This window comes from Apis cerana, linkage group LG11, assembly GCF_029169275.1.
Source record: "Apis cerana isolate GH-2021 linkage group LG11, AcerK_1.0, whole genome shotgun sequence".
In the NCBI taxonomy this organism is placed as follows: domain Eukaryota; kingdom Metazoa; phylum Arthropoda; class Insecta; order Hymenoptera; family Apidae; genus Apis; species Apis cerana.
Genome location: NC_083862.1, coordinates 15,472,781 through 15,497,605, shown reverse-complemented (window position 1 = coordinate 15,497,605; position 24,825 = coordinate 15,472,781). Strand labels below are relative to the sequence as shown.

Below are 24,825 nucleotides of genomic sequence, written 5' to 3'. Positions count from 1 at the left end.
TTCTAAACGGAAATTTTTAATACATATTTTAATATACATAATTTGGAAATAGAAAAACAAATTGACTACCTTTTGTATTTCAAGCATGTTTTTGGAGAATTGTTCGATATTTGAGTAATATTCCAAATTCGGTGTTTTAATTAATTTACAAGTTACATTTTCCTCTTTCTTCGCATTCGGCATTTTCCTTTATTTTCTTCCTCTCTTTTTCTAAAAGATTATTAAAGATTTAAATTTTTATTATTATTAAAATATTCTTATACGTATTTTCACGTATGAATTGTCGAATTGAAAATCAACGTTGAATATTGCCGCTTGTTCTTCAACTCATCCGAAGTTATCCAAAAAACTAGAAATAAACTAGAAACCATTTTAACGTCATTCAAATTATTGCAACTACAAATAATTCTTGCAAAAAATTCACTTTGTTTATTTCGTATGTACACATTTGGGATACGAGTTCATTTTCATTTTACAATTAATATTGTTTGTAACAAATGATAACGATTCTCAAATAAATGCATGTAACTATTGGTAATGAAACAGTTATATTTAAATATATTGTGAAAAAGAAAAAGAGAACAAATGATTGAAAACAAGAGATAATTAAAAAATAGTAGTTATGGAGGGTGTTCCATTTAAAATTTAATGATCAAACTGTGCTAGTATGCATTATGTAATAATAAAAATACATAAATCGAAACAAGATTTTATTAAAATGATATGTTCGAAGAAATAAATATTCATTCGTGCTTACAGTTCAACAATTATTTTCGAATTTATATATAATACAAGAGACGTTTAAGTTCTAACGTTAATTTTTAAGTTTTGCGGAACACATATTGGCACAGTTTGATCCTCGAATTTTTAGACATTTTTGGCTTCTCTATCGCGTCGTCTATCGCAAAGGGAACATCGAACAAAGAAACAAATAGGTTTCACAAACAATATAGAACTATAAAACTTATATGATAATTATATGATTCTTAATCACTTATAAATCACACCGGTGAATCGAATGGTGATTTCTTTTTTCTCGTAATCGTATATTAGTTGACTAGAACTTCGAATATCACGTTTTAGAATTCTACTCAACGTTCTTGTCGAATTTCGTAATAAAATCAGATAAAATCAGGTAAAATCCCGAGACAAATCTGATATTTAGCTTGTTCATACATATGCATAATATTATGAAAGCAATAGTTTTCATTGGCTAAACGTATAGTGTACGCAACGTACTTATATATCTTTGAAGTAGCGTGAAATTTTTTTTGTTACATATAAAATAAATTTCGATCATGGTTGATAAACATCCGAAGATATTTCCATATTATAATCACGCTCAATTAAATTAATAATTATTAAAAGATTTTTTGACAAAAATTGTTTTATCTCGTTTTTTGCTGAAAATTGCAAAAAAAAATCTGAAACATTTTACAAAAGTTTTGCATCTTTTTTCTTTTTTTTGTTATTTTAACGATCCTCGCATGGGTTCGTTATTTTTCTTATGCTAAATCGAAATTGTACAATCGTTTTATTCTTCAGCGCACAAAGTTATATACAAAGATACGCTTCTGAACGATCTTCCCATATATTCTTGAATAATCGTCGCAAGATTCGCTATAATCACATTCTTATAATGCTACAAGTATAATGATAAAGCAATGCTATGTACAAGATGTTTCGCACATGTCATCAAATAATGCTTATGGTACAAAAGAATTAACAATAATGATAACTTTAGATATTACTTTCTATAGTCACAAAATATATACAAGATCTTAGAAACAAAAATACTTAAAAACGTGCTTTTTATATCAATCCTATCACAAGCGAAAATGTTAGCGCATTTTATATTCTTCACGATAATCAATTAATGATACAGAAGTATATAACTTATAATAGAACATATGGATGTACATAATATTTATAAAAAATTCGACTAAGCTTTATAACATTTACCATGAAATATATATATATATATATAATAAATTCATATCATGAATATACGTGATAATGATAATTTTAACTATTTCACATGATGTACAGATGAAATGTTGCAGTAACAATATATTGTATAAAATATCTTTAACAGCGAACAAAGTGAAGCCATAAAAATAGAAGAATATACATTTTTTAATGCATTGCCTATCTGTTGCACTTATGTTGCAATTTCTCATTAACATTACAACATTTAACGAGTTTTCGTTTCATAAAAATTTGCAAAGCATCCCTTCGATATATATATATACAATGGATAAAAAAGAACTTTTAAAAATAGTCATTCTTTAATTGCTTTAAGAACGATAATTATTTATAGACAAACGTTACTATATATTATAACACAGTAACTCCAATTCGTTGGTAGTTGAAATAGGTTTGAACAACGTAACGTTATTAGAGTGAGCAATTATAATATTTATCAAATTAGCAATCAGAGCTTAGCAATTATAAATACTAATCAGATTTTATAAAATAAAATTTACAAATGAATTTAAGAAATCTAGAAATGTAGTAAAAACGGCTAGAATTGTCCAAAATAAACGAAAACTCAATAGAAAAAGAAGAAGGAAACAGACAGGCTAAACACCTTTGTCTCGATAATCGCTTTCTTAAATATATCATGATGAATATATCTTTCTCTTTTTAATTCATTCTTTATGCAAAAAATTAGATTGTGTAAAGAGAAGGAGAGATTGCACGTCTATCTGAGAATATTTTTCTCTTTTTAAAATACAAAGAATTACGTTATAAAAATAACGTTTCTTTTTGAAGATAAAAATTGTTTTGATATAATAATAGGAAATGTCTTTACAAGATAACGAAAGGAATTTGTTTGCTTTACATTTCAAAATATTTTTAGTTAGATTTTAATTATTGTTAGATCACAATGGTAAAAGATCAATCAAATTAGCACGGGGTTGGGTCGATGATTCGGGAAAAAATTCTGTTAGTTTATCGTATAATTCAGTTCTCAAAGTATGAATATCGCGAGTAGTCGAATAACATAACGATGTATCCATGTTAACTAAATTTCCTAATACGGCGTCTGAACTATTTGAATTTGTGGCTTCTCCTAACAAGTTTTGTTCTCTGAATAGAAGGGATGTTAACAATTGAAACTGTAATGAAGAAATGTATACATTTGAAAAAGCAACATTGGCAAGGAGTACTCATGAATCATTTGTTACTGATTAAAAAGATGCTACTACCTCTTTCGTTTGTTCCGCATCATTATGATCAATAATTTCCGATACTTCGGTCTGTAAATATTCAAGCGCTTCGACACTATTGTTCAAAGCTAGTTCTTTAAATTTGTGTTTTCTAATAAGTAATTTGCATTTTTTTAAAATTTGTTCATGAGACGGTCTGCATAATTTTAATTGCCAGAAATCATCGAGTCGTAAGTTAGGAAGACAGGATCTCCCAGGGTTTCCTCCAAATAAAAAATGGACCTAATAATATATTATGTAACGTCATTATCATTATGGTGCACGAAGCAAAAAATTCGTTATAATAGTATATAATATAAAACAAACCTTTTTTACATGATCATAAACTAATTGATGCGCATATCGTGGACATGGTTCGTAATCTTGCATTTTACTCCAATATTTCTCTCCGACATTATCATTTCGATAAATACAAGACCATTTATTGTTTTTAATACTATATACCCAAAAAGAATTTTGAACGCTATCAAATCTTTTACCCTTGTCTTTACTTAAACCCTAAATAAATAATAATTGAAAGAAATTTATACCAAGAATAATATTAAGAATTAATTTTAAAGTAAATTATTATTATACAAACCGATAAAACATATATTTCTCCTAATTCAGGATCAATTGTAGCTCTTTGTGTAAATCCAGCTGCCGGAACATGATTTGAATCTTTAGCACCAAAATCATTAAAAATATGTTCGATATGATTTGTATCGACCTCATATGTGAAAAAATCGCTAAGATCTTCTTTGCCTCTTTGACCCGCGAAAATATATAGCTTCCGCAATCTCTTTAAAAAAGTAAAATTTTCAAATTGTATTATATTCATATATTCATAACATATATTGTATAATAAAATATATACATACAGGATGGAATAACATAGAATGACCAGCTCGAGATCTAATAGTTGGTGCATTAGTAGGACATGGTCTTGCAATGTCACAGGCAAGCCTATTCCATGTACCAGTTGGTACATGATAAGAATATAATCCGGAAAAAATTGGTTCAGTTGAACTTGATACCATACCGTGTTCTTCGGAACTATAAATTAGATACATATGTTAAAATAACAATTAATAATTATTGCATTAATCTACTTACTTTGTTGGGGAAACAAGTACACGACCACCAAATATATAAATTGTCCGTTTTTCAACATCCATGGACATTTGATGATCAAAAATTAATTGAGGTCCTCCTACTGCACCCGTATCTTCTGATATTTGTGTCCATTTGTTTGATTCAATATCATAGACAAAAAAATCACTCTTTAAATTTTCCGGCGTTCTGTATTCTGCATCTAAGTATTTACCAAGAGTAAAAAGTTGCCTACGTTCTGGATCAAGGCACATTTTGTGGCAAGATCTCGCGCTTGGACCACCCTATAATTTAGTATTTGAATTCTCTACCAAAAAATACACTTTTTTTTTTTAAATCTTACCACAGCTTCTGTATCTTTACATATAATGGTCCACTTGTTAGAAGCTATGTTATACACCCACAAATCTGAAAGATCTTGATTTCCATCCCATCCCCCAAAAAGATAAAGAAGTTCTGCACTTGGATCAAGAACCATTTGATGACCTCCTCTCATTCCTGGTTTACCCTCAGTGAATGATAACTTAGTCCAAACTGCTCTATAAGTTTGAGCATTGATATAGTCATTCAGGAGACCCACTGTATTGTAAATCATATACTTTCTGAGACTGTATTAGAATTATGAGATAAAAAAGAGATAAGAAAAAAAAATACTCACACATTACTGCATTACTTATAAAACATTCAGCTTGCAAATGATCACCTTTTGTAACTAATAAGTCATATAATCCAGTCAATCTAGGATCCTCAAGTGGAACACCAGTCACTCTTTGCAAAGTATCTACAATTTCTGTTTGTTCAAGTTTTCTAAAGTGTTTCATACACAGTCTTATTACTTCTTTTTGGCGATACTGTAATTTATATATATATTTATTATACATATTACATATATATATATATATATATATATATTTCATTTATATATATATTTATATATATATTATAACATACAAAAATGTACAAAAATATAAAAAATATATTATTTGAATATATTATTCTATATTTACCGCATTAAGCCATTCTACACTAGGCTTTACAATTTTAACATCATCAGTGCCAGTTAATCGCACATGCCAAATAGAAAAATTAAAACTAGGGCCCCAGGATTGTAATGGAACAATCTTTATATATCTAACTGGAAAATAATTTTCCTCATTTCCTAATATATGCTTCAGATCAAAAGTTTCTGGTACTGAATCATTTTTTAATCCACTAAAAAGCATATCAATATATCATATCAATATATATATATTTATTTATTTATATATAAATGCATATATATAAACATTTCTTATCATTGCAAATTTAACACGTACTTCTCTAAAAGTTCCATCATGTTTTCTGGTTCTAAACCACCATATACTTTAAATTTTTTTATATTACACACATGTGTTTTCTCATATTTACCAAATGTAATTGTTTTTACAATCGAGGGAAATCGTAATTTTAATATAAGAAACTAAAAAATAAGAATATTTGTTGTACAAATTTAATGTGTTATATTAATTTTAACAATATGAAATATTAAATTTTATCTTGACACAATTAAATAAAGATTTATAATTTGAATTCTTTTATAAAGTCTATAACAATTTTTTCAACACTTTTTGGTAATATATCGAGTTAGTTTTGAACAATGTTTACCTGTGGATAAGTGTCAATATCAGAAGACCAGCGCGATGTCTGATCCGATGGTTTATCTACAAGGATATTTCTAAAAAAAGAAAAAAAATATATTAATTTAATGCTTAGTAAAAAGTCCGGCGTAATTAATACAATTATTTATTTCATAACTTCACATATAATGGATTTTGTTGTTCAACATAACCATTATTGTAGGTTAGAAAATTATTGCCATGTTACGATTGTTTTCCAATTTGTAATTACAAAGTGTAGTTGAAAGAAAATCATTTAAAATTAATGAAACACTTACTCTGGCACATAAGATGAAGAAAAGCTGGAGCATTTATAAATTTTGAACTCCAAAACTTTCTGAAAATTGCTATTCTCGTTCGACGCCATGTTACACAAATGACATAAGCTTTTAACACTAAATGTGTGTGCCATTTTTATAGATATATATCTAAGGAAGAACACTGTATGAAAATATAATTCGAAAAAACGATGTATTGTATTGTAATAAATTACTATTTGGACAAATTATAAATTAAATTTTATCTTTTTAACTTTTAACTTTTCAAAACAAAATATTCTATTTGTGTACAACCTTTATTAAAACACTATTCAAATTTAAATAACATATCTGTAATAAATGTATATGACATTTCAGGATTTTTTTTATTATTTACACTAAATTAACGAATTCATAAATATATATATATATATATCTATGTATAAATATATATATATATATTTATACATAGGTATATATATGTATATTTATACATAGGTATATATATATATATATATATATATATATATATATATATGTTCTATTCTCTCATGTACATTTGATATCATAGTTGTTGATAGTTATGATGTAATACAAAAAATATACACAATTTACAGTTATAGGCCAAGGGCAGAAAAATAACAACAAATAAAGTACATAAATACGTTAGGTATATATATATATACATATGCGTATATATATGCGTATAAGTTGATACGTGTCGATAAACTGACGTATTTTTACAAACAATACACACTTGTTCATTGTATTAATAATTGTCTCCTTAATAGACTAATTAATTGGCCCCTCCTGACAATATTATGTTTATTGCCTGATCCGACGAAGATTTATTAAATTATTCTGCCCTATAGCAGACAAAAAAAATAATTGAAATACAATCTATCTTGTCCTTATTCGCTGTTATAGACAAACACAGACATTTAAAGCACATAATTAACATTGAATTAAATCACTTATTCAATAATGAATTACGACTTTCATTTTTGCATTTTGTTTTCGTGTACTTAATGTTAATTACGCTTAAAATTTATATACAATCAGGTATCACCGATTTAAAAGAATTCTTAAAATTAAGATAAATTTGAGTTTTAACTCAATTCAAAACCTGCACCAGCTTGTATTGCATATAAAAGTTTCTCGCGTAAAGTTTTCTCATCTGGAAATTCTGGTAGCTTTAACAGATTCATACAGGTACTAGAAGTCGGTAGGCGATCAACACTGCCGGCGTGTTGAATGCAAAAAGGTGGATCGAGTTCCTAAAAAAATTAATATATATGTATATATATATCTATCTATTTATACGTATTTACACGTACCTATTAATTAGTCATCAAAAAAGAAATAACCGCTTTGTACCTTAAATCCAAGTAAAGGCGGTCGACTGCAGCTCGTAACAAATTTGAGTAATTGTCCTTTTTGCTGGTCATTAAATTCATTAACAACTTTCCAAAATGCAATAATTGTCGGATGATCAGGTGCATATCCTCCCGTATAGTTAGTGTGTAATTTTAAGTCATTTACATCGACTGGAATTTGTGCACCTGATATCAAAACTTGTAGTTCCTTATTGTTAAACATTTGAAGCCAATCCAAAGGTATTACACTACCTATACCTTGTTTAAATGCGTAACATTGCGCTCGAATCTGTTTATTTAACTTATAATCGGCCATCAAATGAATGTATTCGATACGATTATGATTTGTAACAGGAATATTGGCACCACCTGGTTTCAATTCATCGATTCGTCTTTCACCTAGTTCATCTGATAATACGGTAAAATCTAGACCAAGATCCGCAACATCACCTTTGTAACTTTTTAGATACAAAAGATTCCTATACATAATTGGATCTAAAGAAGCTAAATGATGAACATCAACATCTGATTGACGACCAACGATCTTTGAGAGAAAAAATTCTGCAAATGGAAGTTCTACTAATAAATTTTCGTATAAAGCTTTTCCAAGAATTCTACCGATAAAATAATAATGCTTCGGGAAATCATCAACCAATAATTGCACTGTAGGATTTGGATACAGCATATTATCCTTGGTAAGTCTAAAAAAGCCTCTATTAGGATCGAAACTTGTTTTCAATAATTCCGATAAAAATTCTCTAAAAAGACCACCACCGTCTACACCAGCTTCTTCTAAACCAGCTGTATTAAAAAGTTGTACGCGCATTTTTAATCGCAATTCTGGCTCATTTTCCGGTGATAATTTCTCAAATGCGTCCTCGTAGAGATAGTTTCTTCTTACCGATATTTGTATCGATGGTCCTTGCATAAAATGTGTCAATTCACCTTGTTGTTCCGTTTTATCTCGATAAATCAATGATTGAAATGCTACTACTCTATTATTAAATGGTACAACAAATGGTATTTCGCGAAGAAGCGTTAACGTTCGAACTTCTTTTGCAGTGAGAGGTGGCCCTTCTTCTAGTTCTTCACGAGTAAACACTCGTAATCCTTGAAAAGGAATATATCCTCTCAATCTACGTCTGCGAAATGTGAAATCTTGAGGTTTATCAATTGGTATTACAATATTTGAAGCTATCCAATGACCTTCTGGACAAAATTGTCGTCTCAAGTCTCGCATATGCAATTGGCGTAATAAACCAACTGTTACTTTGAATAAATGAGTCCACATTTGTGTATCTTGTTGATTTCGTAAGGAACATGTTGGACCGAGGACAGCTCTTTTATAATCATCTCGCACAGTTGGTCGGCTATCGGGAAATGCAAGCTCGACCAAACCTAAGCAAACGCCTTTTAAATGACTTGATAACAATACTAATTCCGAAGTTGTAAACGGCATTGCTTGTTGTCCGTTAATATCTAATGATTGATCTTGAATAAAAAATTCTGTATCATGTAATGTTGCGATAAGTAGACTGAATAATGAACAAAATACAGCTAATAGTGGAATTATTTTTTTTGTATCTTCGGTAGAAAGACCAATACCCCGTGATATGATTTGCAAGAGAGGCGTTGCTCCGCCAAATAATGACATTTGACAAGCTGATAATAAAGCGGCCCATAAATTTTTTAAAAATATTGGTTTAAAAGCGAGCATATATAACAATTTATATTTATGAATGGCTAATTTGTTAGTGATCAATAGATGATGACAGAGTTGGCACAATGGTTGTAATACAGATGGATCTTTGCTTCGATCTACTGCTAAGAGTATTCCTTGAACACGTTGCTCTTCATTCAACATTTCTGAACATTCATGTAGAATATCGGCTTGATCTTGATCAATCATACTTGTGGTTGATTCTGAGTCTGAATCATTCGCTTGCTCTATATTTTCTTCAACAACTAATGGTATTATAGTTGAACTCATAGATGCAAGAACTTGTAAATAATTAATAAGAATATCTTTAGATTTACATGCAGCTGTAATAAAAAGAAAAATCTATTATTAATGTTCTTATCTATTTTTATTATTAAATTATTTTTATATACTTACAAAGTCGATTTGATTCTAAAGATAAAATGGAATAAAGTAAACTTATCGTTGGTTCAATTTCAATTCTATTAATACATTTAATCAATTGAATATAGGGAAATTCTATAAATTCAGATAACGATGGAATGATAAACATTCTTACTGCATCAGACATTTTTGGAGATAATATACTTCTACAAAGTTCTTGTAAAACAAGCATAGAAAAATTATCTTCCTGTTCTATAAAAGAAATTAAATCTAACGGTCGTTTAATCATATCTACTAAACATTTTGAAATTGGAGTTGGAGGAACAGAAGTAGGTTCCAACATAGATGGAACTTTATTATCTATTAATTTTCTTAATTGATCAAAATATTTATGCTTTATCAAATAAATGAAGATGTTTCTTAAATATTTATAACTATTTTCATGTAAAACTTTTTCTGCATCTTCTCGACTTGTAAATGTTTCTATCATTCTCAATGGTATAGCCAATGAATAAGCTCCATTCATCAAAGCTTCTGAATTATGTTGCATACACATTCGAAGAATCCACCTGTAGATATAATATTATCTTACTTATTATTTATCAAATATTGAATGATATTTATGTTTTTTTTTTTTTTTATAAAATTTACCTTAATCTCCATAACCAATCTGAACAATTTACACATTTCTGTTTAATTTCTTGCTGATGTTTCAAAAAATGTTGAAGTATCCATATTAATCTGTTAGCATCCAAAGTATGGTTATAAAAAAACAATAATTTTTGGAAATATATTGTTAACTCATCTAGATTTAAATTTCTTCGACCGTTTATTTGTTGTTCCTCATCAAATTCTGTTCTTTTAATTATTTTTGTATTCTTTCTTATTATAAAACCACGCACAAGTGCCTGAATTTTTAATGCTGCATTATGTTTTTTACGCTGTTGTTCTCGTTTTAAACGTTCTAATTGAGCATGCTGTAGTAAAACTGATTTCTCATCTCTTCTACTTGCACCTGCTAAATTTTGTTGCGGTTTACGTCTATAATCTCCTTCAAAACTATACATGATGCTTCGGTTTCTTTTTAATAGCATAACATTCCTATTTGTTCTTTTTTTGAAAAAAAGAAAAAAGAATAATATAAGTTAATATTGTTTCTTTTGTATTCAAATTAATATTATAAATTTAAAAACAAATATTAATATATATTTAACTATAACTTTTAATATAATATTTTTAACTACTTACATTATAGGAAGGATGATAATGATAATTTTACCTAATTATTCACAAGATTCTTCTTTAAATATAAATATTTTGCAGTAAAGTATCATTTCTTAATGATAGAAAAATATTGTCAACATTTTCTCATTTATCTTTGCATACTTGACAATATTTAATGTAATATCAAAATTAATGGTATCGCCAATTCTATTCAGAATTTTAATTTACTTCTAGGTAAAGTTAAATTCTTTTTCCTCTATAAGGTTAATATCTACAAAAACTATTACTCTTTTCTCAATTTATATTGTGATATAATTTACGTTGAAAATTAAACTATAAGCATATTCTCAGAAATATGTTTATTTCAATGTCAGCAAAGAACAACAAGCACCAGATCGTATGTATACGTCTAGTCATCAAATGCTCGCCATATTTTATTTTACGGACATGTTGAAAATCGCAACTATATAATGCGCTTGCGTGCATGCATGTAGCTCGTGTATATATAAATTTATATATGTGTATATATATGATTTTCTTTTTGATGAATGAAATTAATTATATAAAATTAATTCTTTTTTTTAGAAAGAATAGTTTCATAACATACTTGGAAAGAAATTTAATAACATAAAATAAAGTATATCATGTCTAATAAAAACTTAAAAAATTCCAAACAAAGAAAAAAGTGGAAAGTATATAGCTGATTTCGGAACGCGTTCTTTCATTTGCGTGAAATTAAATCAAGAATGGCCGGGAAGATGGCGGCGGCAGAGTTAAAACATGATAATGTTTCGTGCTATGAAACTGTGAAAAAAAATGCATCAGCAATAACATTACACAGAGAAATAGAATGTTATCAATTTAGATTGTTAGACTTGTTTTACTACTTGACTTCTGTCAGTTTTTTTTTCATCGATATAGCAACAGGTGAACAAAGAATAAAAGTGTATATACTATATAGCTATTCCTGAAAAAGAAATTTTTTCTATGGAAAATAATAAAATTTATTAAAGAACATGTTTTAATAAGTGTAAAGGATCATTGGCAAATTGATGTATGTTTAATATGTTTTGTATGTAAAGTAGAATATCATAATTTCTTCAATTTTTACATACATATATATATATGTATGTATATATGTATACATGCAATATATATTATAAATATACAATATGTATTGTATTTGTATATATTTTAATAATGTTATTATAATCATAATAATATAAAATTTATATTTTAAAATTATCTATAATGATTTTTAAGCATTTTTTCTTTCTTTCTTTCTTTTTTTCTTTCTTTCTTTCTTTCTTTCTTTTTGATTTTAATATAAAATATATAAAAAATGTAAGTTTTATTGAAAAATTTTTCTTAAATTCATTTTAATTTTCTTTAGATCTTATAAGATTTTATGAATTTAAAAAATAATATTTATTATGAATTTAAAATTAATAGGATTTTTTTTTTTAATAAGGATCATATTTCTAATATTGATATATATATTGATATATATATATATATATTTGATTGATATATATATAAAAACATAAATATCATTATAAAATATTTTTGTTATAGATAGTATTGTGTTTATGAAATATTTTCTACAAGGCCAATTTGTTTGGGGATGTTTTGCTTTGAGTTTTACAATTTTACCTGCTGGTATTATTCAAATATTTAGTTTAAGATGGTATTACAGCGATGGTTCTATTAAAAATATACATTGGTTATTGCACTTTTTATTCTTAGGAGTTTTACACAGGTATTGTTTTATGTTTCCTTATAATTAATTTTGTTATGCCTTTTCTGATAAGGCAAATAATTTGATTTTTCTAGGTATTTAATTTTACTTTATTCCACAATACATTCATTAAGGAGCAAACGATTTATGAAGGATAAAAATTGGGTATATAGACAGGAAAGTGATATATGTATGTTACATTTATTTGAGTCATTTATGGGGGCTGCTCCGCAATTAATATTGCAACTATATATTATGGCAGTATTACGTTATACACCATTATGGACAAGTAAGAGAAAATATAAAATAATTATTTCAATTAAAAATTTAAAAAAAGAAATAAAAGCTGTTAAGTCTGTGGTAGAGATTATTATTGCTCAAATTGTATTAATAAAAATTATTAAACATAATTATTTATCACACTTTTATGTCTATTATTATTCTTAAATATTTTAAGATATTATATAGGTAAATAGGAAAAAAGTTTAAAATCATTTTCATAAACTTTGTTAACTTCATCAAGCAATGATCTAGGAACATTTTGTATATATTCTTTAACTAGAGTAGTAGTTGTAACTCCACGTGGATTTATATTTTTTAAATCATTTTTTTCATACAGATATTCATTTAATCCTAATTCTTGTATTAAAAATTTTTGATCTCTATCAAAAGTATCGAATTTTAAAATATAATTATACGGAATTAAACAGGGTTCACAAGTATCAATAAATGGTGCCCAATGTTCATCAAAGTATTTTTCTTCTACTATAAATCGAAGAAATTCTGTAAATGTAGGTTCTAATTTCGTTTCATTTGGTTTCCTATATCGATGATATTTGTGCGTAATATGACGTCCAAATCTTTTATAATAATAATCTCTTCCTTCTATATGTTCCAATTTATCTCTATATGCAGAAACAAGACGTTCAAATGGATGGCGCACTATCAAAAATTTCGTTGTTGTATTTAATTTCTAGAAGAAATAGAAATTGTTTATATAAATAATTAAATATATTTTGTTATCTTATATTACATACTTGATATGCTTTTTTAACATCTCGATCACGTGGAAATGCTTTTCTAACAATTGTATTAATTTGTAAAATATTTCTACGAATCAATTCCATAGCTGATTCAGTTAATACACCTCCAAGTGTAGCAAAATGCTTCATCCAAGTAGAACTTGCTGCTTTGTATATAGGGCACCAGGATAATCCATGTATTCTATATAGAATATATAGAATATATAAATTTATAAATTATATTTTACAATGTAACATTTTAAATATAAAATAAATTATTATATACTTACGTATCAATAATCATATTTGATAACACATTATCTAAATTTGAACTTGTTCTACTTATAGTTTTACAATATTGTTCTAATTCATTTTTTCTAGAATTCAATTGTTCTTTTATATTTTTCATTTCTTCTATTGAAAACATGGCTACAGATTTATTACTTATCATATCGCTGTGCTTATTATTTTCATTATTAATAAAATTTTTAATTCTCATATATTTGTTTATATGTAAACACGAGTTACACAGTAAACTTAATATTAATATAAATGACATGAACGTTATAACAAATATCATAACTAATTTTAATAATGTAAGTTGCCTCTGTAGAAGAATATAAATATTTTTTATTTTTATATTTATATCAAATATATATAAAAGTAATAATACTTACTTGTAATCCTGAGAACATGTTAGCAAAAATATGCATACATTTCACTTTTAAATGATACAAATATATTATTGTTCGACATTTAAATTCTTATATGTGAAGAATTTTTAAAAATAATAATATTTTAACACATGAATATTTTAAATATAATAGATAGTATAATTTGAAGAATTTGAGAGGAAACTAAAATTGAATGACTACATATCTTCATATCCTCTGGTCCGCCCCCAAAGATAACAGAAGCACAGGAATATAGATATTATTCATATTATTTTATCTTCTTTTATCAGAATGTAATGTGTTTTAGTGTTAGAATCCTATTACGTGGCTACTATCTAAGCATTCTATTTGGAAGCTTGCAGCACTGAAACTTTAAAAATAATGTTCTCTTCTCTTAGAGTAGGGTGGGTGTTTGAAATGCTAAAAATACTATGACTTCCACTGCCACTGTCACTGTCACTAACTAAAGACTTTACTGGATGTATACAAATAATAATTATATTCAAAATCAATGACATTTAATATATTTTTAAATAAATAATTAAATAGGTTTATCCGCCATAGTATCCTTTTGTTCGTTGAGCTGGGCTATAGGTACATATACAAAAGCTATGCAAAAAATAAATCCTGACAATAATGAAGCAACATGGATAGTATTAATTCTTCAGGGTCTTTGGCGAGCTGGAATGTTGATATCCAGAATAGCTGTCTTAGTTTTAACAGCAGTCTGTTTAAGACAGTGGTCTTTATTATTTCTTGGTAAGTATAAGAGTGAGTTAACAAGATTGCTCAAAATAGATTTATGTCTTTCATATAGTGTGTGTTCTATTGTGAATGTTACAGGATTCCACTGGCTCTTTATGACCATTTGGGTACTTCTTCAAAACACAAATTTTTGCCCAACTATATGGGAAGAGCGTATTTATAATTGTATTATAGGATTGATTTATTGTTTTGATTTTTTTAATTTGCGTATTGGTAAATCTCGATATAGAGTATTTATATTTTATTCCATCATTGTAATAGAAAACATAGTCTTTTTAGTCGTGTTCGTGTTATATTTTAAAGATATTATTAAAACTGAAAAAATAATAATAATGACTAGTTTTATAATTGGAGGAATGATGATTGGCTTGACAAGTATGTTGTTCTATTATGGAAAATTTCATCCGTCCAAAGTTGGAAATATATCCGAGACAGGTGATAAAAAATCTGAGATTGTAACCAACAAAGCTGTTACTCCTAGATCTTTTAAACAGTATTATCCTAACTCGTTTACGACATCCTCGTGTTCTATCGATCGTTCTCAAAGGACTACTTCCGAGGAAATCACAACGGACAAACAATATTTATTGACGAACATTGTACAAAATTCGGAATGTACGGAAAACGGTATTATCAATCAAACTTGCCAAATTGAAAACGATTCACCATCGACTGCTGTTTGCGTTGTTTCGGAATGCGAGTCGGCGCACAACAATATTTCAAAAGACGAAAATCCATCGTCGAACATTTTACCGAGTAATGCATTTTCCATAGCTGACAATACTTGCGAATATCTTGAAATTCATGACGATCATAACAATTCGTGCGAAAAAGACATTCACCGTCAAAAACGCAGAGGTATTTGTTTGCCGACGATTCACGGATTGGATATAGACAAGGATGTTTCAACAAAAGATTCAAACTCCTGTCTTCCATTGCAAAAGAGACGTGGTATTTGTTTCTCGAATCAGCTTATTCTTGAAATGGAGAGCAACGATCAAGGGAAACTTATAACCAATAGAAATTTGATACTGGATATAAGCACGAAACACGACGAATTAGAGAATTGCTCTTTGAGTAACATTTGCAAAGATTTGAACAGTATTACAATGTTAAGGGACAGAATGGAGACTCCGACGATATTTAACGAGAGTTGCGAAAAAACAGAGGAAACGGAAAAACTAACGAAGGAATTACAACAGAGGGACGAAACGATGAGCTGCGTTACTTCGATTCACGATTATGAGAACGTTTGCCCTCTTGGTGTGGCTAGGCCACCATGGTGTATTCGTAGTTGGAAAGGTTATACAGATATAGAGACTTACATCCATGATGACAGTGTTGTCAGAGATAGGAGAAGGGATACTTTAACGAGCACAACAACCGGCACCACTTACAGTTCAGAATTTTCCGACACCACTTGCGCAAGCTCGATATTAAGAGGAATTCTAAAGCAAGATGATTATCTTGACACGCTTACATACGATTTGATAGATTCGCGAGAATTAAAAACTGCATACAGTGAGGATATTTCTACGAAAAGAATCGCCGATGTGGACGAACAAAATTCCATTCTATACATCGCAAAGCCAGTAGTAATAGATGACAAAGGTGGAATGTTCGCGTTGGACACTATATTGGAAGAGCACGACGAAATGGCAACGGAAGAAAAATTTGAATATAATCAATCCAATTGTGATTCAGTTAGCACGTTAGTTAGCACGATAGATCAGATCAGGAAATATACGGCCGAAAATTCTCCTAGACATGTGTATCACACGACGGGTAGTCAATGGGAAGATTTTGATCCGAAAAATTTGATAAAGAAGGCCCAGCTTACGAAGGCGTTGTTCAAAACTGATCTCAAAGATCCTGTTACGTGTAGCAGGAATTACATCAATTGTTTGGAGGAATCGGAGTCTATTATTCGAGAAAAAGATGAGATTGACGCTATTAAAGATTTAGTCAAATATTGTACGATAGAATCGATTAAGAAGACGCCATTGATAGACGCGATACTTTCCGATTCGCCAATTTTAGGAAATAAAACGAAGTTACAAAAACAAGCATTTATTTCCTCTCGAAAGGATGAGTCTGATTCGAAGGAAAATGATCTGTACGTCGAAATGAGTCCGTTGGTACCTGTTGAAAATGTTAAGATTGTACATAATAATTTATCCGATACAGTATCCCCTAATATTACGAATGTTAATTCAGATTCTGCAGATACGAAACGGTTAGACACTACGTCGTATATTTCTACACAATTGGTGAAATCGAATTCCGATAATACGGAAAAATTAGAACCGATCTGCGATAAATTGCGTAAAAAGCCGATCAATTATCCAAAACGAAAATTTTCTTTATTAAAGGAGAAATTTGAATCCAAGTCGCAACTAGTTTATGTTGTCACTCCTAATAAGGCTATTAAAATTGGACAATCCACTGCTTCTCCCGAAATCGAGACGTCGAAAAAAAATGTTTCGGTAATTTTAAAAAAATCGTCCGATTATATAAAATACGATAAAGAGAATTTAGCCCCTATCGCATCGTTCAAAGTCTGCTATGAGAAAAATACATCGAACGATAAATCTCATTCGAATCGAGAAAATATCGATCTTATTTACGAAAACGATAAATCGTTATGCAATAATGATTTAAATTTGAAAGAAAGAAGACATATCTTTTTAGAACAAGTTTTATCACCTCCAAAACTATTAACTTGGAATAAAAAAAAGTCTTTTAGTGGGTCTACTGTAAAAAAGATATAAAAACATTTACATTACACAACGAAATGATACTTTTAATAGATTCGTAAATAAGATTATAATAATGACTTAATATTATTAATATACTTATTTGTTTATTAGGCCAAATGTTTTTGCAAGAGAGTGATACTTAATTTTATTTTCGTATAGAATAATGTTATTTTTTTATACTTTTTGCGTGATTAGTTTTTTAATTGACCAATAAGAAAAAGAGAAAGTAGAAATAATGTATATAGTATAGTATAGTTTATAAATCGAATTTATTATGAAATACATGGATGGATGCATGTAGATATACGTATATGTGGATTGAGTGATATAAAGAGAAAATTACTATTTTCATAAAAATGAAAGAAATTATTTGAGACAATTATTACGTGTATGTATGTATGTATGCGCACATAGAGAGTGAGAGATTAAAAACAGAAGTATTATATTTTCTATATATTTTATTAGGTATATAAACCAATTGTATCTTTGTCAAGTACAATATTACATTTTACAATATTGTAAATCTGCAATAATTATATATATGAAAATTATTTTTATATACAGCAATGTTATATATAATAAAAAATTTTTACATAGTGATATTTATTTTAAATGGCACCAAAGAACATTGCAACATTATTATTATATGTAAAAAAAAAATTGCAATCAATATCAAAATGAATATGATAAATGTTAATTACTTAAAGAAGTATATACGTATAACGATACATATGATGAAAAAAATAATATTATGATTATTGAAAAATCGTAAATATTATATGTCATATATTTTCTTATTCAAATGTCAAATATTTCTAAACATAATTTAAAATCTGCCTTTATACTATAAAATATCTAATTTTATATATCTATCCTAATACTTGATTACTAATTTTTCAATTAAAATTTCCATACAAGTAATTACGTCATACAACGTGTCATTAAATAAAATTAACAAGAATTATATATAAATTTTTTTTAATAGAATTGTTATTGATAATCTTTTGTTTTTATAAATTGAAAAAAGATGAAAAGATGAAATTAAAAACCTAGTCAGTCTTTGGCATCAAAAATGATTTATATATTTTGACATTTCTATTACGTTGTGTGATATGTTCTATAATAATCGGCAGTTACGATAATATTTTTGGAAGTACACGTGTATGTATTATTGACATACAATACTTATTGAACACAATATCGTATAGAACAATTTTTAAGATAAGTTTTTGATAATTAATTCATTCAAAATGAGATAAAGATAATATTTAGAATACTTTCGTCGACATGTAAGGATTATATATGTTTATTGGATTATCTTGAAATTTATCGCAATTTTTAAACTGTTCATTTTGAAAAAATATGTTTTTTTTTTTTTAATGACTTCGAAGCAAACTTAATCTTAAACCAGTTATAAAATAATTTTTAGTAGTTCAAAAATGATTTAGAAATTATTTTAAATCTCAATAATAAAAAATTACAGGAACTTTTGGGATAATCCAATATTTTGATAATTGAAATTTCATCTTCAAATTAAAGTGCTCTGTCCGTTATTTGTATTTTCATTATATCGTTTTATCCATTGAATGTGACAAATGAGCGGTAAACTGCGCAAATTATTACATATACGCGTCCCAAGAGAAATTTTCCTTAATTCTTGAGCAATTTGATGTAAAGATTTGCCTTTTGTTTCGGGAATGAAAAGAAAGACGTAAAATATTGTAACGAGACACATGAAACTATAAAATAAATAGGATCCAGCTAATGTCAATGATTCTGAAAAGGAGAATAATCATGTGCGTAATTAAATGAAAAATAATACACATATATTTTTTTTCAAATACATAGAAGAAAAGAAAGGAAGGAAAACTTACTTGTCATAGCACTGACAGATTCTGTAGCAATAATATGAGTTATCCATATTACAATTGAAACGAAACTGATACATTTCCCTCGTACTGCTGCAGGGAAAACTTCTGTGAGATTTAAAAGTGGTACTGGTCCAAGTCCTAAGGCATATGCTGCTTCATATACGAGTAACGTTATTACTGCTAGAATACGCAAACTATCGGTTAAACCATCCGAAACGGCAATATTTTGTACCTATAATAAAATAGAAGTGATTTAATTGAATGCCATCAATGCTCATGAATCTGAATAAATGAGAAAAATATACTTCGCAAGATGCTTTAATTTGCGTCCATGTTTCTGGACTAGGTGGTACAATAGCTAACGGAGTCGGTAGTAAAGGAAACGGCGGTGGTGATCCAGTAGGTAAAATGGTATGAGTTTTAACTTCCTCATTACGATGATTCTTACAATGATTATTTATAACATCTAGATTGTCGTCTCCCCTATCTATCGTAGCAAGTAAAGATAGTAACGATATTGTAGTCATGCAGATAGTTGCCGATGTAATTAGAGCTGTTCGTCGACCACATCTTTCTACTATGATCAAAGATAACATTGTACTAAATACCTTCACGATAGCCAGCGATATTAAGGCTGTGACTTCTGCAACGTCTGTATAACGAATGAAAAAATATTTGTTCGAATTAAAAAGAGAGAAAGAGAGAGAGAGAGTAAAAGAATAATGATCACAACACTTACTAGAACAAATACCTAATAATGCAAACAATCTTGGTGCGTAATACAAAACTTGCCGTTTGCCAGTACCTTGTTGAAATATCAGTAAAAAAGCCATAATCGTTAGGGTCTCGAAAATTGTGTACCAAGCTTTCTTTGACGATGTTTTCGAAACATTTGCCATTCTTTTATAAAGTAAAAACGGTGGAGATCGTTGAAGAAATATAATAGTTATTATACAAGCGGTTAAAGCAGGTACGGCTGTTATACCAATAGAAAATCGCCATTGATAATCAATATTTTTGATCGCAGCGGCAATGACGGAAATCAAAAATCCAGTAGCTACGCCCAATTGATATAATATTATATTATATCCGCGTTTATTTAACTCGGATACTTCTGCCATATATATGCAATGAGCTATAGCGGATACAGATCCAGAATATCCGCAAATCATCCGAGCGACAAGTAATAAAATATAATGATTTGCCAAAGCTGATAATAAAGCGCCAAAAGTTAGAAAAACTAACGTCAATATCATAGTCCAACGACGACCGAATGAATCGATTAAAAAACCTATAAAGTATTATATTAATATTATTAATATTATTTATTTCATTTATTTTTATTTTTATTTTTATTTTTAGAAATATTTTTTGTACATACCACCGGTTAAACCACCAACAAGAGCTCCAACAAACCAAATACTTATAACAAAATCTTTTTCAAAACAATTCAAATTGAATTCATGTTTGATTAAAGGAGCTATAGGTTTTGCAATGCTCATATCACTTCCAAAAGCAATACCTGCTAAAATTGCTACCATGGAAACAAAAATATTTTTATTTCCAGATGTTAATGGTGTTAAATTATCATTCTCTTTTGGGAGTGGTTTTCTTAAATTTTTAGGAGGTAAACATTGATAATCATTCGGAACCTTATTTATAGATTTTTCAATGGTTTTATTCGCACTATTCAATAATATTGCAGTATCTTCTTCGTCTGACATTTTTCTTCAATATAATTATAATAATTATATATATATATATAAATATATATATATATCAAAATCACATTAAGAAGAATTATTCTTATATCCTGCAACATGAACATTTTATAAAATATTTTATAGAATAATGAATAAACGAAGAATTTTATATATAATTTCAAAATAAATTATGTTATGTTAAGTTATGATTAATATATTAGTAATGCATATATATTGAAATGCTATTAATGATGATTTTTTTCAAATATAATTAATAAAAAAGTTATTTCAGAATTTCATAATCGTTCACACATATTCATACGATTGAGAATATGTTGAGAATACTGTAAAATAATTTAAATGCTATATACATGAAATAAAAACCTATGAAATAAAAGTATAAAAACCTCTATTGTTTACTTTCGTTGATTTGACATTTGTGGTTTGTAGATAACTGAGAATTGACAGTTGTCGTGACGTTTAGGCATGAAGCGCCATCTTACGAAATACTCGAAACAAACGAATTCAGCTATGCGCAAAAGCAAGGTACGGCTTTACGTTGCCTATCAGGGAAATCAGTGTATCTATTGGAGATACGAATAAGAAAAAGGTAAATGGTAAATATTAAATAAGTATATATAATTGAAGAAAAATTTTGATTTCTTTTTATTTTCAATTCTCAAGGTATGTACATATAAAAAATTTAAAAAAATGGAAAATGAAAAAAATCGTTATATCTATGATACAATAAAATTGTTTTTGAGCGATTCGAGTTCTCGAATTTTCTCGTGGATGTCGCTGTTTGTGTTCTTTTAGTGTGGCTCCGCCCTTGGCGTACATCGCGCGCCGTAGGAGCAATGCCAGTAGTTAGTTGTCTATTGGACTTGAATTGGTCAAGGTATGTTTCGGAAAATCGAGTTTTACCATTTCGTGATTCGCTACGTTCAGATGTTACCATTTACATTAATTTATCAATGAATTATTTTATTATTCGTTGCATGCTGAGAACCTCTGACATTTCATATAATTTATGCCAAGGCGGAGACGTGTGCTCCATAGGTGTGTAATGTGGTTCAATTTGGAGATTTTCTTGTTCGCCGTTCAGGGATATATAGAGATCATTCGTGAAATCTACTTTCGGGGTAGTAGTGGGGTAAACGACTTATTAATAATCACCAGTATTGCGAAAACGATTTTACAACGGGAGTGCCGGTGCATGAGTGTTTAGTGATCAATGAACTCCGCGTTGCTGTATATTGGGGCGTGCTGTCACTGATCTTATTAAACCGGCAGATGTATGTACGAAAGAATGCAACATTTCCTATTGTTTTATAATGTAATGTGATTGATCCTTTAAAGATCCTAGGCCCCGCCTTTTTCCGTTCGATTTAAAATTCTTCATTCTTGGATCCATCGGACGATTTAAAAATGATTTTTTGATTTATTTATTTCTTTGAAATTTGATATTTTATATAAAAAATTTAATAATCTAATATGATCGATAAAGTTATATGGTATCTATATATTTAAATTTTAAGATCGTTCATTGATCGACAAATCAACACTTGCAACCCTTTCAACCAATCTCTTAACGTATTCCATTAGCATCGTTCGATTAGTAGTATAATCGGTATAATCATAGTTTTGACGTAACATCGTTCAGCCTTTTTGTTAAAATAAAATAGTTTAACAGTGAATCGTCGAACGATAAATAGCAATTAATAATTATGTAAACAAACGTAAGTATCTTTTTATAAAAAAATATAACATGGAAAAAAAGTTAGGCTAATTGCCTTTCATAATAAATTATAATCTTTGACTTTTAATGTTTGTAGATATACTTCTTTCATCATAATATCGTAATATTTTTTGCACTTTTTAAAAAATTGTACGTGATGTATGTAAATATATATAAGATTTTACGATGCTATATTCAAATATTTATTTACTTATTTTTGAATCAAAAAAATAGAAAAAAATTTTAAATAATTTTTCCATAAGGATGTTTTCTGATTACTTAACCCTTCATACTACATATTATTAATAATGATGCAAAATTTATACGAAAGATTTGTCATGTTTAATTCAATTTTTTTTCTTTGATAAAAGAATATCAAAATGTATTTAATATTTTGTTACAGATGACAATGTAATAGTGAATTAGAAACCAAGTTTTCCATAAGGAAATAATTTATAAATGGTCATTCTACGATTCTTAGTAGATGACTGAAAAATGAATGATATAGAAAGTATAAGCATGAAAGGCAGTGGAGGATCTAAAATGCCTCATAGTCATTCAACTCCAGCAGGTGTGGATGGAGGTAGTAGAACTCCTCCCACGACACCTAGGAAAGCTGGTAAAATGCTTGCTGTTCGTGTACAGATGTTAGATGATACAATTACAATGTTTCAAGTTCAGGTAATTTTTAAAATAGTTTTTTTTGTGATTTTGTGATCAATGATTGAAATTTAATGTAAATTAATGTAAATTTAGAAACAAGAAATAGTTAGAGATACTTTCATATTAAATTTATAATGAAGACATTTACATTACTTGTTTCTTTCTTTTTTATTAAAATATCATAAAATGTATATTACAATTTTTAAGAATAGAAAAAAAATCTTATTGCTTATAAATCTACTTTTTTTACAATAAAAAATTATTCACTTTATACTGTTTACGCATATATGTATAAGACTTCTAAATGAATAATTGGAGCATATAATTGGAGGTTATACTGTAATATGATGTATTGAAAAAAGTATTGATATATTGATTTTATAAAATGTTTAATAAAGTATTTAAAACAATCATTTTAGAAATAATACAAGATAAATTGAACACTTTTTACAACAAAGAGAAAAAGATTTCACTATTCTAAATTTATTTAATTTATTTATTTAAATTTTAGGCAAAAGCTTTAGGAAGAGTATTATTCGATCAAGTTTGTAAGCAGTTACATCTTTTGGAAGCTGATTATTTTGGTTTGGAATATCAAGAACTTAATGGGACAAAAGTAAGAAGTTAAAAAACATATTAATAAATGGTTTATGGTTTATACTTACCAATGATATTTTAATTACAGTATTGGTTAGATTTAGAGAAGCCAGTTTGTAGACAAGTTGGATTATCTTTGATAGATCCGTTATTAAGATTTTGCGTTAAATTTTATACACCTGATCCAGCGCAATTAGAAGAAGAATTTACAAGATATTTATTTTGTCTTCAAATTAAAAGGGATTTAGCTCAAGCTTTGTTACAATGCAACGATAATACAGCAGCTTTGATGGCGAGTTATATCGTCCAGGGTAAATAACAATTCATTGACTATGGTAAAAATAAAAAGTGGAATAGTATTAGGACAAATGATTA

General features: G+C 28.0%; 6 protein-coding genes and 1 long non-coding RNA gene across 23 annotated transcripts in view; 3 read left to right on the top strand and 4 right to left on the bottom strand.

Moving 5' to 3' along the window:
- Positions 1–406: 406 nt before the first annotated feature.
- On the bottom strand, positions 407–6,664 carry LOC107998645 (muskelin). The gene is made up of 12 exons (XM_017058018.3): positions 6,259–6,664; positions 5,970–6,039; positions 5,642–5,784; positions 5,333–5,537; positions 4,984–5,176; positions 4,669–4,904; positions 4,329–4,609; positions 4,094–4,268; positions 3,814–4,014; positions 3,540–3,731; positions 3,213–3,455; positions 407–3,122 (listed from the first exon to the last, which is right to left on the bottom strand). Exons 1-12 carry the CDS (start codon positions 6,390–6,392, stop codon positions 2,886–2,888), a joined length of 2,310 nt encoding a protein of 769 aa, XP_016913507.1. The 5' UTR covers positions 6,393–6,664; the 3' UTR covers positions 407–2,885.
- LOC133667021 (uncharacterized) lies at positions 5,772–6,492 on the top strand. The gene is made up of 2 exons (XR_009832088.1): positions 5,772–6,090; positions 6,165–6,492. It is a non-coding gene; the product is annotated as an uncharacterized LOC133667021 (long non-coding RNA).
- Positions 6,665–7,214: 550 nt separating the features above from the next.
- On the bottom strand, positions 7,215–11,085 carry LOC107996107 (ubiquitin-protein ligase E3C). Of its 2 annotated transcripts, none has more exons than XM_017054006.3 (5): positions 10,945–11,085; positions 10,348–10,806; positions 9,730–10,265; positions 7,615–9,656; positions 7,215–7,514 (listed from the first exon to the last, which is right to left on the bottom strand). In XM_017054006.3, the coding sequence occupies exons 2-5, from the start codon at positions 10,788–10,790 to the stop codon at positions 7,347–7,349; spliced, it is 3,189 nt and encodes a 1,062-aa protein (XP_016909495.1). In that variant the 5' UTR covers positions 10,791–10,806; positions 10,945–11,085; the 3' UTR covers positions 7,215–7,346. The 2 variants fall into 2 exon arrangements, with proteins under 2 accessions (XP_016909495.1, XP_016909503.1); XM_017054014.3 differs by having other exon boundaries at positions 7,377–7,514; positions 7,575–9,656.
- A 366-nt stretch (positions 11,086–11,451) lies between these two features.
- Positions 11,452–18,475, top strand: LOC107995948 (uncharacterized). 4 transcript variants are annotated; one of them, XM_017053742.3, is made up of 5 exons: positions 11,551–11,847; positions 12,496–12,679; positions 12,754–12,947; positions 14,904–15,113; positions 15,198–18,475. In XM_017053742.3, exons 1-5 carry the CDS (start codon positions 11,667–11,669, stop codon positions 17,888–17,890), a joined length of 3,462 nt encoding a protein of 1,153 aa, XP_016909231.1. In that variant the 5' UTR covers positions 11,551–11,666; the 3' UTR covers positions 17,891–18,475. The 4 variants fall into 4 exon arrangements, with proteins under 4 accessions (XP_016909247.1, XP_016909238.1, XP_016909231.1 ...); XM_017053758.3 differs by having other exon boundaries at positions 11,452–11,974; positions 12,500–12,679; positions 14,904–18,475; XM_017053749.3 differs by having other exon boundaries at positions 11,452–11,974; positions 14,904–18,475.
- Positions 12,641–14,500, bottom strand: LOC107995965 (carbohydrate sulfotransferase 9). The gene is made up of 4 exons (XM_028664826.2): positions 14,358–14,500; positions 13,971–14,287; positions 13,696–13,882; positions 12,641–13,631 (listed from the first exon to the last, which is right to left on the bottom strand). Exons 1-4 carry the CDS (start codon positions 14,391–14,393, stop codon positions 13,119–13,121), a joined length of 1,053 nt encoding a protein of 350 aa, XP_028520627.1. The 5' UTR covers positions 14,394–14,500; the 3' UTR covers positions 12,641–13,118.
- A 462-nt stretch (positions 18,476–18,937) lies between the features above and the next one.
- LOC107995185 (solute carrier family 2, facilitated glucose transporter member 10-like) lies at positions 18,938–22,008 on the bottom strand. Of its 2 annotated transcripts, none has more exons than XM_017052543.3 (6): positions 21,873–22,008; positions 21,131–21,562; positions 20,489–21,040; positions 20,055–20,401; positions 19,753–19,981; positions 18,938–19,654 (listed from the first exon to the last, which is right to left on the bottom strand). In XM_017052543.3, exons 2-6 carry the CDS (start codon positions 21,471–21,473, stop codon positions 19,407–19,409), a joined length of 1,719 nt encoding a protein of 572 aa, XP_016908032.1. In that variant the 5' UTR covers positions 21,474–21,562; positions 21,873–22,008; the 3' UTR covers positions 18,938–19,406. The 2 variants fall into 2 exon arrangements, with proteins under 2 accessions (XP_016908032.1, XP_016908025.1); XM_017052536.3 differs by having other exon boundaries at positions 21,860–21,999.
- Positions 21,937–24,825, top strand: part of LOC108001942 (FERM, ARHGEF and pleckstrin domain-containing protein 1) — a 27,818-nt gene continuing 24,929 nt past the window's right edge. For 3 of the 12 annotated variants that reach the window (XM_062082483.1, XM_062082477.1, XM_062082485.1), the window contains exons 1-5: positions 21,962–22,062; positions 22,137–22,350; positions 23,594–23,871; positions 24,365–24,469; positions 24,539–24,761. In XM_062082483.1, the coding sequence (XP_061938467.1) occupies positions 23,686–23,871; positions 24,365–24,469; positions 24,539–24,761 (514 nt within the window). In that variant the 5' untranslated portion in view covers positions 21,962–22,062; positions 22,137–22,350; positions 23,594–23,685. Of the gene's footprint in view, positions 22,070–22,136; positions 23,192–23,257; positions 23,341–23,593; positions 23,872–24,364; positions 24,470–24,538; positions 24,762–24,825 lie in introns of those variants that run through there. The other 9 variants (XM_062082476.1, XM_062082479.1, XM_062082480.1 and 6 more) reach the window with 9 other exon arrangements.

What these genes read in the sequence shown, in the direction of transcription:
- LOC107998645 (XM_017058018.3), bottom strand. Translation starts at nt 6,392, where the DNA reads ATGGCACACACATTTAGTGTTAAAAGCTTATGTCATTTGTGTAACATG. An exon ending in ATTCTATGTTATTCCATCCT is followed by an intron (nt 4,015 to 4,093) that starts GTATGTATATAT and finishes ACTTTTTTAAAG; the next exon opens with AGATTGCGGAAGCTATATAT. An exon ending in TTTATGATCATGTAAAAAAG is followed by an intron (nt 3,456 to 3,539) that starts GTTTGTTTTATA and finishes ATATATTATTAG; the next exon opens with GTCCATTTTTTATTTGGAGG.
- LOC107996107 (XM_017054006.3), bottom strand. Translation starts at nt 10,790, where the DNA reads ATGCTATTAAAAAGAAACCGAAGCATCATGTATAGTTTTGAAGGAGAT. An exon ending in TTTAGAATCAAATCGACTTT is followed by an intron (nt 9,657 to 9,729) that starts GTAAGTATATAA and finishes TTTTTATTACAG; the next exon opens with CTGCATGTAAATCTAAAGAT. An exon ending in CGCCTTTACTTGGATTTAAG is followed by an intron (nt 7,515 to 7,614) that starts GTACAAAGCGGT and finishes TAATTTTTTTAG; the next exon opens with GAACTCGATCCACCTTTTTG.
- LOC107995948 (XM_017053734.3), top strand. Translation starts at nt 11,667, where the DNA reads ATGGCCGGGAAGATGGCGGCGGCAGAGTTAAAACATGATAATGTTTCG. An exon ending in TTTCATCGATATAGCAACAG is followed by an intron (nt 11,848 to 12,495) that starts GTGAACAAAGAA and finishes TTTTTGTTATAG; the next exon opens with ATAGTATTGTGTTTATGAAA. An exon ending in TTCTTAGGAGTTTTACACAG is followed by an intron (nt 12,680 to 12,753) that starts GTATTGTTTTAT and finishes TGATTTTTCTAG; the next exon opens with GTATTTAATTTTACTTTATT.
- LOC107995965 (XM_028664826.2), bottom strand. Translation starts at nt 14,393, where the DNA reads ATGCATATTTTTGCTAACATGTTCTCAGGATTACAA. An exon ending in ACATGTTCTCAGGATTACAA is followed by an intron (nt 14,288 to 14,357) that starts GTAAGTATTATT and finishes ATTCTTCTACAG; the next exon opens with AGGCAACTTACATTATTAAA. An exon ending in ATGTTAAAAAAGCATATCAA is followed by an intron (nt 13,632 to 13,695) that starts GTATGTAATATA and finishes TATTTCTTCTAG; the next exon opens with AAATTAAATACAACAACGAA.
- LOC107995185 (XM_017052543.3), bottom strand. Translation starts at nt 21,473, where the DNA reads ATGTCAGACGAAGAAGATACTGCAATATTATTGAATAGTGCGAATAAA. An exon ending in ATTATTAGGTATTTGTTCTA is followed by an intron (nt 20,402 to 20,488) that starts GTAAGTGTTGTG and finishes TTCGTTATACAG; the next exon opens with ACGTTGCAGAAGTCACAGCC. An exon ending in AAATTAAAGCATCTTGCGAA is followed by an intron (nt 19,982 to 20,054) that starts GTATATTTTTCT and finishes ATTTTATTATAG; the next exon opens with GTACAAAATATTGCCGTTTC.